Here is a 13,567-nt window from a genome sequence, read left to right as displayed (position 1 = left end):
GGCAAAAGTTTTGGATGCGTTGTATAGCGAGATATATTGTTGTGGTGGTACAGCGGAGTTACAATCGGCCGTCGCTATCGGCCTCTACTGTACGCCAAGCTCTTTAGACTAGATCCGCACGCAGGGTCGCTTGGATTCGCTGCAGGGCAGGCGCAAATGACAAAAGTTGTGTATATGTTATGCAATGGCCTTGAAAAGGGCCGTTTATATAAGGCTTGGTGGTTGCCCTGAAAAGCGCCATTTGTGGAAAGCTTATGGTGGCCCTGAAAAGGGCCGTTTGATCTCCGATGCTCATGTCGATACGCGTTCGCGATAGAAAATCATCGGCTCGGTGCGAATGAATTTCACGGGGCCCCAACAGCTATTGTTAATTAAATCTTTGCCTTACTAAATAAATTATGGCGGTTCGTGTATTGTATGCATGTGCGGCGGGTACGCAGCTGGCCTTCGCCTTCGGCCTTTACTGTTCGCCGAGTTCGACGGAGGAAGTTCGAACGCAGAGATCACAGAGAATGAGGAGTAGATTAGGCGTGAACAAGATTCTATATACAGAGCTATTTACAATTTATTTACACAGGATATATACAGGATGTTAATTTTAAATAATGCATTAAGATTTCTCGAAAACTATGATAGATACGGAAAAATGTTTCAAACAAAAGTTGTATGGTTCGGAGGGAGACATAAGAAGCCATTGATTTGACCTTGAATGGCGTCGTTAAGATCAGGTCAAGGTCAAATTGATTTTTTAAATGGAACACCCTACTTTTTATGCCAGAATTTAATAGCTGGTGTTAAGAGCTTTTCAAAACACTATAATAAAATTATTTTTCATTAAGTACTTTTCGAGTTATAAGGCTTGAAAGTTACAGTACCGCCGGCATTAGCATTACGCAAGGTGTAATCGACGGGTAAAACCTCTTGAATGTTGTCCAGGATCATATCCTGGATAACATTTATCAAAATCAAGGCCATTGGAGATTATTCCTCTTATTTTCATTTTTGCACTAAGAATTTATTTTTACGTAAAAATGAAAATAAGAGGTACAAAACCTCCAATGATTTTATGGTAGAATCTCGATGTTGTTTTCTTCAAGGAAGTTAATTGCAATTCTGGCGGTATGTGGGCGAGTGTTGTCTTATATCAGGATAAAACATCGAGATGCTACCACATCCACCAATGAGCGCGTATTTGAATCCCATTGATGTATATTGACATGTATGGAATATAATGGGAAGAAGACTACGAAGATTAGAGGAACAACTAACGAATCTGCAGCAACTAGAAGCAGCATTGCATCAAATATGATGGGAAATTCCTCAGGCTTCAATTAGAGCTTGCATCAATGTGCATGCACGTTTACAAGAGGTCATCCGAGGCAGAAATACACAATTTTTAAGAACAAATATACCCCCACATATCTCCGCCTGCCCCCCTCACACACACACACACACACACACACACATGCAAACGCGCGCAAAATCGGACTAGCAACTTCACTGTAGTGCCCATCGAATAATACTAATGCTGGCAATAATTGAATGAAATGCATAGGTAAGTTTGATACACTGTATCTTCTTGAAAAAAAATCATATAAAGTTTAATTTTTTTTAATTTGTAAGAGAAAAGTCCATACTTTACGGTAGTTATCATGACATTTACGAAAAAAATTTACTCCACCCCGTAGAGTGCAAACTATACAAATTTTTTAAAAAAAAACACGTCCTTATTTTTGAAAAGATGCCAGGTAGACGTAAGGGTAGATTCAAAATTCATTCAAAGCTTCATAAAGTACAGACTTTACCCTTGAAAATAAAAAAAAAAAACTTTTAAATGCAATCATTTTTCGCGGAGTTATGCTTATTTGAATTTATGCGAAATTTTGATATAAATTTACCTATAATTTTGTTGACAAGTGTATATATGTATATAAATTCACACAGAAATATTTAAACACTAAGATCTCCCTTAATCGAATATAAGAAGATATGAATAAGATCACTTTTATTTAATTAGATTTATTCTCATCGATCCAAATTCGCATCATACTGTAAAAGCGAACGTTCAATTGTATAACTGAACGTCAACTGCTACTGTCAGCATCTCCGGGTTTCGTGTGTTCGTTGGTCTGAAAGTCCGTTGAGATCATTACTATAATTAGTAAATACGAACACCCTTCGTATTTACTAATACAATAAGCAGGTAGGAAGATACTCGTCCTCACAGTACAACTACTGCGCTATATCTGCGTGAAGCACTTAAAGAAATCGTCCTTCAAGGACGTTTACATATATCAAATAAAATCTAAGTGTTCAACCCTATTAATAGTATAGTTTTAATTTTTCTTCAAAGACATTCTTATTGAAGGTCTTTTTATTCCAATCTAAATAATATGGCAGCTTTAATTCTCTGTCAAAAATTATTACTCCTCGAAAAAACTAACGTATCAAATGAAAAATTAAAACCCATATGCTACGGTCTTAACTAATCAAGTTAAATTCTATCAAATTAAAAAGTAAAACCCAAGTGGTACTATCTTTGTCATTTACTTAATTTTAATGATATGCATCATTCGTAAAAAAGATTTGATATCAACAAAACTGGCGCCAAGTTAAATCCCATACTAAATTAAATAAAAAATATAATCCAAGTAATACTATCTTTAATTTTTATACAATGAAACCTATAAAGTATATATCTTTGCATTCTTATTCAAGGATCTTCCTATTCGAATCCAAATGGCTTTAGTTCTTAAAAGAAATTATTATATCACAAAATTGCGTTATCTCTCAATTCAAGTGTTACTAAAAAAAAAAAAGAACTAACAATAAAACGAAAAAAATTAATTTATATAGGAAATTTTTTCATGTAAAAACACTTGACGCTGCTAGATCACGGTATAGTAACATAGTATTAAAAACATGAACGTAATATTTAGAATAAAAAAATATAAAAAATAAGAAACGTTCCTACGAGAGTAAAAGTATCCAGCGTGTGTGTGTATATTATATATCGAAACAGAGCTTAAATAAGATAAACACTCACTCGCAAAGAAAACGGGCCATTAAATTTTAGCCCAAATTTTTAATACATTTCAATAGCGGTAACTCAGCGAAAAATCATCGTATTGAGATGAATCAAAACTTAAATGAAATCGTTAACATTCCCCTTGATAACCATGAAAAGCAAATTTGAATTACACAAAACATATTACAAAATAGTGGACATTGAAGAGACAAACATTGAAAGATAGAGAAAAGAATTTCTTTTTCAAACTGTTACATTGCTCATTTAACTTGCTGTCAGGCACAAAAATGTAAGTCTTTTATTTTCAAACAGATTCATATTTTGAACACTTTCTTATTTCTTTTGACAAAATTATATCGTTTTAAAGAAAGTGTTACAAAACGAAAACTTTTTCTTGTAAATTCAATATAACTTAGAAACAAATTATTGTAGAAAACTTTATCAAAAAAGAAATTATAAAGTGTGAATTTCAAATCTTATCTTCGTTTAATTTCGCGTAAATGCATGCGTACATATGCAAGCGTGTATCCTGTTCTCGGCGTTATCCAGGATCAACGACGTGACAGGTATCTGATCTAATGTATGTGTGTGTGCGCGCGCGCTCATGTGCGTATGCATGTAGGTGTGTATGAATACGCGCGCACACGCGTGCATGTGAATTAATAAATGCGAGAGGAGGCAATACATATTACTAAACACACACACACACACACACACACACGCGGGATCAGATACTTGCTATGTCCACGTCATTGATCCTGGGTAATGCCGAAAGCAGGACACACGCATGTATATGTATACGCACGCACTTACTCGAAATTAAAAAGAGTTAAGATTTGGAATTCACACTTTAATTTTTTTTTATAAAGTTTTCTACAATAATTTGTTTCTAAGTTATACTGGGTTTACAAGAAAAAATTGTTCGTTTTATTCGTAATACTTTTTTTAAAACGGTATAACTTTGTTAAGAAAATCGTAGAAAAATGTTCAAAAATATGGATTCATTTAGAAATAAATGAACTTATGTCCGTATTCATAGTCAGACCTTATATTTAAGGCTTCCTTAAATTTATCTTTAGATGCTCAGTAGCCAATAAAATAATTCGTAGAGCATCTGAAAATAAATTTAAAGAAGCCTTAAATAGGTCTGACTATGAATACGGGCATTAGAGACTCATACCCCATACAGCACCGAAAGTTTTCAGAAATATAATATTTCAACTGAAAAGCAAAGCATTTCATAAAAATTGCGAAATATGTCTGCAACATTTCTGAGACAGTTCTGAAATAGCAAAATGTCCGCGATTCTTGCACATGAAACTTTGTTGAAAGATTGATGAAGTTTTACAGAAAGAATCTGCAATCTTTTTGAAATATTACCAAAAAGTTTTCAGCTATTTTTAGTACTTCAAAAATGATATTTAAATATATGTGATTTTCTTGATTGATACTTAAATAATATTTAAATTTACTATATCGACATAATAAATTTAAATATTATTTAAGTATCAATTAAACATATATTTAAATATAATTTCTGAAGTAAGTACTTAAAATTTATTAAGAGTTTTGTAATCTGTTTACAGATTACAAACTTATTGAAATAAACTTAAATTTCTCAAAAATGGTAATTATATCGCTAACTTTTGATTAATTAATCACATTATATGTATAAGCACATATACATAATCACTATTAGAAAAATAGAAAGTCACTTACACCTGCAGTTTCTACACAATATCATTATTCATATACAAAAGTTTTTCAAAATTAAAGCAAAACAAGTTATTCATATACAAAAGTTTTTCGCAATTGAAGTATAACAACTCACGATAACATCAAAATGACATTAAACTGAATCGTGATTGACCAAAAAATGACTTTTAGTAAACATTTTGGAGCCATTTTGACATCATGATGATTTTTTGTTCTGTTTAAATATGATTTTCAATTTATTGTATATGATAGATTTAAGAAACATTTCTGTTAAAACATTTCATATGACATATTGCAGAATACTTTCAAAATTATTGCACATGAGATGTGAAAGATTGAAACATTTCTGAAAATTTTCCGCAACAATCAGTGCTGTATGGAACGATTTTGTGCCTGGCAGTCAGTTCCCTTGAGCAATGCAATAGTTTAAAGAAGACATTTTTTTTCTATCTTTTAATGTACATCTTCAACGTCCGCCATTTTGTAATACATTTTGTGTAACTCAAATTTGATTTTCTTCGTTATCAAGGGGAATATTCAAGCTTTAATTTGAGCTTTAGTTCATCTCAATACTATAATTTTTCGCTAAGTTACCGCTAATGAAAGTTATTAAAAATTTGTGCTAAAATTTAGTGGCCTGTTTTTGCGGGTGAGTATATTATATTCTAACTGTACAATTTCGTTTAGCTTGATATCAAAATTAATTTAGGGATTTAATATTTCTGCAAGTTATGTATTTATGTTTGGTAAGTTATTTATTCTAAAAGCTATTTCAAATTCATTGCAAATTTTTATAGACTATGATAAGATTTCCTCCCTAAGTAGCACATGAAGTTTTAAAATGTTTTCGGTAATGTTATCGCAACTTAAATTAGAGCTTTTATGTCTAGCACAATGACGGTCACAACGTCATTACGACATTTTGATAAGGTTGGGAAGTAACTAGTTACTTGTAATTAAGTTACAGTTACAGTTACTTTTTTTCAATAACTGTAACTTAACTTAGTTATATTTCTTCCAATAACTAGTAACTAATTTAACAATTACTTTTACAGTTACTTTACATTTTAAACTTATTTGTCAGTTTAACGTGATTGGTTAAAATCTTAATATTGATTAAAGCTACAGTCCACTTTATGCTACAAATGCTTCGAAGTATTTTTTTTATTAGTCAGTTTGTAAAATTCTTTCTTTCGATTAGTCAATCAAATGCTTCGAAGCATTTGTAGCGTTAAGGGTGCGTTCCATTTCACATCCGCAACGTTCGCATGTATCATTTCATTGTTTAATATCTGTAACAACAAGGATAAAATGATACAAGCGTTGTAGACGTAAGTGGAACACACCCTGTATCTTGGATACGCAGCCCAGAGAGAGTATTTTATTATTTCGTCCGTTATTTAAATTATCTCGCATATATTCCCGCGAAATTAAAGGAATTTTTAAATAAAATTGTAATTCTACGTAATAAATTTTAAATACATAATGTACTTATATTAAAAAATTGAAATTTTATCATTTATTTTATAATATATTTCTATATATTTTTATTAGAGAGAGAGAGAGAGAGCACAGATTAAAAAAATACTACTTATATTTATTAAAATAACTTATGATCCAGATAATAAACCGTCATCAAATTTATCGTATTATTTTTAAACGTGATTTAGAATAATCTGTAATTTTTTCATAATTTTGTTATCATTTTGAAAATATGTATAAAACATCCTTAAGCAATTGGAAAAAAAAATATATTAATACAAATTTTTAAAAAATTAACTATCTAGTAAGAATCGATTGTTCAATCTTTGGATAAACTAACATACGTGATAATTTATCTAATGAATAAACAAAAGAGTAAAAGTGTATGAAAATAAGAGAGTGAGAGGAGATAAGAGAAGTGAGTTAAAGTTTATCGAAAGCTGGAACAACCTACCCTTAAAGATGTATTTAAATCAATATATAGTTATTCATTGATTTAAATGTATAGAGGAAAGTCACTGATACTGACATAGGTCTCTTAAAGCGACATCCCCTTATTTCTTAAAAACTAACTTTTGCACCTTATTAATACTAATAAAAACGTGATCTGTTCAGCTAATTAAAGAAGTACAAACTCATAATTTTCATATATTTGTAGTTTATTTCTAATCCACCAAATCAGCTAAAAACAAGTCTATGAATCCGAAAAAAAATTATTACGGTGTTCTTTTGCAAATTGTGTAATTAAAATAATAGTGACTGTATTATTTATAATATTATGTCATTTTAAATTTATAGTTTCATAAATTAGTTTCATAAATTAGTTTTCTTTAGAGTAGAGAGTATTTTCAGAATAGGATATATCTTTATTTATAGAATAGGAATGTTGGCATTATTGCCTACTATGTCAGTTTTGGAGCCCATTTTGTCAAACGCTCATTTTTACATAACTTACAAAAAACTTTTGCAAAATTGCAAACAGTATTATAAAAACTGCTTATATTATCTGATAGAAAACACTTTTTAGTTTGTATTTATGTTTTTAAAGTTGTATTTTTACCTTTTATTTAAGAAATATTGTCTAAAAACAAAATGGTATGTCGGTATCGGTGACCTTCCCCTACAATATTAAAGAAAGAAATTTATTAGATCCCACATATGAACCAACATATATCACAAATACACAACCAATGAACATAAAAGCCCTTAATAATCGAAACTGGTCTTAAATGCTTAAATAATTCGATACTGCACATGTCATTATGAAAATTGCGTGCCGAATTGATTATTTGTACTTTTAAAACGCAATCTCGACAGAACTATAGTAATAATATAATAATTTAATACTTATCAATTATATAATTATTATAATATATAATTATAATATATAATCAATTATATAATTATTATTATAATATATATAATTATTACTACTATATTTCTATCGGAATTGTGTTTTAAAAGTTCGAAAAATCAATTCGGCGCGCAATTTTCAATATGACACATGTAATATTGAATTATTTAAGTACTTAAAATCCAGCTTCGATCTCATTAAAGATTTCTTTCCTATTGATTAAATGTATACATTGATCCGAATAAAAATTCTGATTAAAAATTATATAACAATTAACCTGGTTTCAGCAGTTACAATTTAATTTGCAAGTATCAAACGTTTTGTGATTTTGTCTAGACAACTAGACATTGATAACAGAAACGATTTGATTATAAACGTTTTAATCTGTATTCTAGTGTTAATCTTACACTCGACATTATTTATAGGTTTTCCATTTCCGATACTTTGGACGTCCGCGAAATCCAGACAGCTGGACATCGGATTTATCGCTCAACCTGTAAAAACGCGAATCCGCATCAAAGCAAGAATTCACGAGCGCGTCCCAGTAATTCTGGTAAAACGCATCTCCCGAATTGTGGAATCCTTATCGTAAAGTTTTCTTTTTCCTTTTTTGGATAGGATCGAATTTAGCGGCGTCAAACCTATACTGTTAACTGTTCTGAATTGCATATCTCACTGATGGACATCGTTTATCGTGCAATTCGACAGTTTTCTTTGATAAATAAAAATAATCGTTCTTATTTCACTCTTTCATTATATGTGTGCTCAGTATCTCAATTCTTTTAAACATTACAATATGACACACACACATATATATATATATATATGTATACAATTAGAAATTCGTCGTTATCGTATTCTATTAGTATTCTCTTTTTTATATACATAGTGAGTATAAATACTATGAATTATACATATGATAAATTTAATATTTCTACTAAGACTCTTCAACAAAATTTGTACAATATGTGCCTAATAATTACCCAAATAGCACAGAAAAAATCCAAAAAGAATTTTAAAAAATATTCAGTCATCATCAATTCTGTGAAAAAAGAAGTATGTCGTATGTTATCAATTCTGAGTTAATTTTCAAATGCAAAAAGAATTCTTTTCAAAACTTTTCAAAAAAAGAGAATTCTTTTTGCAACTCAAAATGAAGTTAGAATTTATGACGTACGAGACTGAATTCTTTTCGAACTCTCTGTACTTTCTGGATAATGACATTGCTATAATGTACAGGATGTCCAGTAAAGACTGTAACAACGCAGGGTAGGTTCCTGAATTTCATCATTTTGATTTCAGCTGAAGGGAATGACCAAGTCAAGTAATTCAATTATCTACTCTAGGAATTCTAGGAATTGAGTAGCAAAAGTTAGCCTAACGCAATAAACGTGAATAATATATTTAATAATTCGCCTTTAACAATAATATATTTTGCAAATTAATAGGAGTAATATATTCAGTGTTTTATTATTTAAAGTAGAGCAATGCGGGTAGATTATTACAGATTATATTAAGGAAAATGGTATAAATATGTATTTTAGGTGACACCTCATCGATTTCAATGAGGTGTCACCTCATTTAGATATGTTGTAGAAGAGAGTGTCCTAAGTGATTCCCCACAGGAATTAACCCACACAGCATGTAATATTACAATATTGCAGTAATATTACAACTTGCAATATTACGTAGATAATACTGAGATATTACATTGCGATATATCACAATGTAATATCTTACAATATATCACAATGTATTATAATAACTTTGTTGAGATATTACAACATGATATATCATTCTGCAATATTACTGCAATATCTAAATATTGCAGTGAGATATATCGCAATGCAGTGTTACCGTAATATCATCCAAATATTGCAATATGATATATCGCACTGAAGTATTACCGCCATATTGTTTAAATATTGCAGTACGATATATCGTAAAGCAGTATTACCACAATATCGTTCAAATGTTGCAATGTGATATATCGCATTGTAATATTATCGCAATATCATTCAATGATTACAATGTGGTATATTGCACTGTAACATTACAGCAATATCGTTCAATTATTACATTGCAGTTTATCACAGTGTCATTTTTCTAAGATATGAATAATACTATGTTTTGATTTATTTCTGAATAAATATTAAGTATTAAATATAAAAAAATTAGAAATATAGATTGAACGTAACTCACAATAGATACAAATAAGCTGTATTGTTTCTTATATCTTATTTGTATCTCTATTGCAATTATATTTAATTCATTTACAATTTCTTTATTTCTCCAATATTCAATATCTTTCTCCTTTAACTTTTTTATTATGCGCGGGGCCAAATAATACATCATTGAAATATATATACAAGTGTTTCAACATTCGCCGTTCAAAACATAATGTAATAGTAACAAAGGTTTAAAAAAAATTAAGTAGAACGTTTATTTATGAATTTTTATTTTAAACAATAGTCTTTGAGATATAAGGGTTTAAATGTGACCATCCCTACAGTACGAAATATTGTAGCAATATATATATATATATTGCAATATTTTAATAGTGCGCAATATTACAAACATTGCAGTAATATTGATGTAATATCGAAATTTTTATATTTTATTGAATATATTACAATATTGAAAAATATTTTGTAGAAAATATTGCAATTTACTGTTGCATTGTTACAATTCAATAGATTATATTTAGAGAAATATTGCATAGGCACATATTGCTATAAAATTATGCAATATTTCAATAATTATTCCACTTTTATTAACCCATTAACGCGCAGGACAAAATTTTTTGCTTGATTTCAAGATAATTTTTAACACATTAAAATATGAAATATTTTAATGAAACTTGGTATCCTAAGGTTTTGAGGGTCGCTCTTTACAATGGCGTCGAAATAAAGAATTTCATTTCAACTATGTGAAAATTAAATATAGTGATCGCGGAACAAAAAAGTGACAAAAAAATGGTCGACTTTTTTTCTTTAAAGATTGTTTTCGAATTGATAACAATTTTTCTAATTTTCGGCAAATACACCATCGATGGTCAAAATAATTGTACTTTAAGACCCTACGGTGAAATTTTTTAAATCCATCATGGCGGATCAAAAATAGCGGCCAAATTGATAAAATCTTGAAAATTTGGTGTTTTTTCGTACAATCTCATCAAATTTGAGTTATGTCCAACTTGTTGCCGACAGAGGCTGCGTTCCGATTCATTGCCAGTACTATCAATACAGAAAATGTATAGTGCACGTAACATACATTATAGATTTTCAGTACTGGCAGTGAATATTGGAACGCAGTCAGAGTTGCCGAATCGCGATTTTTGGGACTAAGGGCCATCCTGCAGGTCTGGTCCCATAGATTTCTATATATTATATATATAATATAGAAGAGTCTATAATTGGTCCCATACTCATTCCTTTGTATATCGTGCCCACACACGCGCAGAATCACTATATGATCCGAACTCATTATTGTGTCGTTAGTATGTAGAAATCTGTGGCAACAGCAGCGGTGCGGCGCCATATAAGTAACTATTGTCTTCAGATCTCTTAATGAAATAATAAAATATTTTGTCAAGATCTCAACGAGACCTCGACGAGAATTTTAAATAATTTCGATCTCGTTATGCTAGATCTCGGTATTGATCTCGAATGATACAAGTGATCTCGTCTCGATTTTCAAGACAAAATCGAGATCGAGATTTTTCTCGTGCGCATCTCTACTCTCCCCTACAACATATCTAAAGGACATTGAAATCGGTGAGGTGTCACCTAAAATACATATTTACCGGAAAATGTATTAGATAAAGGCCGTATCAGCAAATACAATATAACCAAGGTTCGTAATAAAGTGGCAGATCGAATTACGAAAGATCAATCTTATAACGAGCAACATATAAATCAAAAGCGGAAACCTACAAGCGAATATGAGTTAGATGATTTAATTATGATGAGAAATTTTGACATACTTAATCGGAATGTCTAATAAGCTGAAATGGACCTTTAGGTCCATAAATGACCGAAACAATTGTTACGTTTTGAGCGATGTACGGAAATTCCAGCTCTTTCTTAGCGATCGATACTAACAAGGAAAGTTTCACAACTGTCTGGAACCGATTTGATTCTCCATGAAATATGATGTTAAACACGAAAATCTAAGGGACACGTATTTTTTTATACATGCGCTAACTCATGTTTAAGGGGTTAATGAAAGACCCCTTTGAAAAAAAACGGTATTTCTATTTCAAGCCGAATACCGTCGGAAATATAAAAGATGGAAAAAAATGTTTTAAACAAAAGTTGTACGGTTTCAAGAGTACTTCAATGTTATGAAAAAAAAAAATTTTCTTTTAATTTTTTTTTGTTTAACAACTGTTAACAAAAAATTAAAAAAATTTTTTTTCTTCGCAACATTGAAATACTCTTGAAACCATACAACTTTTATTTAAAAAATTTTTTCCATTTTATACTTCCGACGGTATTCGGCTCGAAATAGAAATATTATTTTTTTTTCAAAGGGGTGTTTCACCCCTTAAACATGAATTAGCAAAAGTATAAAAAAAATACGTGTCTCTTGGATTTTTGTGTTTAACAACATATTTCATGGAGAATCAAATCGGTTCCAGACAGTTGTGAAACTTCTCTTGTGAGATGTTTGCGAAAATGTACAAACATGAAATCTTGGCGTAAAGATAAACCTACAGTCGTAGAAGACGATTGTGATGGCCTTAGAATTAAGACGACCGGAGTAAGGAAAGATAAAGTAAATAAATTCGAAATGTGCGGAATTAGCCGAAATCAAAACCGGCGGGTTGATAGGCACAAGGCATCAAGATTGGATGTTTATTTATTAATCACGAGTTAATCGTTAGTGGTGAATTCAGTAAGCCGATCAGACGATAGTGAACACATTATGCCTATTGCACACTGGATGCGACAAGCGACAAGCGATATCCAATGAGAGTTCTGCTTTTTCGCATATGACAATGTAAAGCAAAACTCTTATTAGATGTCATTCGTCGCTCATCGCTCATTACGTCTAGTGTGCAGTAGACATTAAAAGGAAAAATCTCTGTATTTTATACGATAATAAACTTACATTTATCTTCTATAGTTGTCCACTACCCTTACACTGCTTGCATAATATAATTATTAATAGAAATCTTTCTTTTCATTTAAAAAGCTTACTATTTAAGTAATAAATTTAAAAAATTCTCTATTAACTAATGTTCAATTTTGGTTGCAGTTTCCATAATGGGCCCACACGGCTCAGTATCGCCATGCGGCAAAGTATGGCAAAAGATCCTGTAGCTCCCGTCTTATGGGAACCCCATTTAGATGCCCTAGATCGGCGGATAAACATTGTCCTACAAGCCGTCCGTGACTGCATTGCCCGTGAAAACTCTTCGCAACAAGTCGTCCACAGCGATAAAATTGATTCGAAGTTATAGCTTTCAAGCGAATTTAGAATAAATAATCGTGATGTAAAAAATGTAAAGAAATCTTTTTTTCCTTCTCTGGCTATTTTTTCCTTCTTCCTGTTTCTCTCAAATACTTTTATATAAAAATTCTTCAAAAGATGTCTTTTATTTCCTCTTTCTTGTTATTGTCTATCTTCAAAATAATTTTTTCATTTGTTAATATATTTACATTATACATACCTATAGAGTGTTAAAAAAAACTATTCAGCATTTATATGGTAGATAGTATACTGAATAACCATACTGAATAAAAAAAACTTTAGTAAACATAAGTCGAAAGTTCAATCGTTTCTGAGATATAAACATTTTTGTATGTTAGCATCATGATATAAAGACAAGGGTATGCTCATCTCATAGATGCGCAGTAGCATACAGCCAGCTTAATCGTGCAAATTCGGTTACTTTCGGAGTGCTCGGTTGACATAAAATCTGGCTGCCCCTTGCCGTAAAGATAGAAGTGTGAGTTGTGGCGATTCATTGCCCATTCTTC

General features: G+C 30.7%; 1 protein-coding gene across 1 annotated transcript in view; it reads left to right on the top strand.

The window, feature by feature from the left end:
* The window catches only part of LOC108724193 (extracellular serine/threonine protein CG31145-like), a 61,188-nt gene extending 48,116 nt beyond the window's left edge, over nucleotides 1-13,072 (top strand). Inside the window, exon 7 of the mRNA XM_018450428.1 lies at nucleotides 12,843-13,072. Within this exon, the coding sequence (XP_018305930.1) occupies nucleotides 12,843-13,047 (205 nt within the window). The 3' untranslated portion in view covers nucleotides 13,048-13,072. The remainder of the gene's footprint in view (nucleotides 1-12,842) is intronic.
* The last annotated feature ends 495 nt before the right edge of the window (nucleotides 13,073-13,567 follow it).

This window comes from Mycetomoellerius zeteki, unplaced genomic scaffold, assembly GCF_001594055.1.
Source record: "Mycetomoellerius zeteki isolate Tzet28-1 unplaced genomic scaffold, Tzet1.0 scaffold28, whole genome shotgun sequence".
NCBI classification, from domain to species: Eukaryota; Metazoa; Arthropoda; class Insecta; order Hymenoptera; family Formicidae; genus Mycetomoellerius; species Mycetomoellerius zeteki.
The sequence above is the reverse complement of the archived record's forward strand: the minus strand, read 5'-3'. Positions and strand labels throughout refer to the sequence as shown.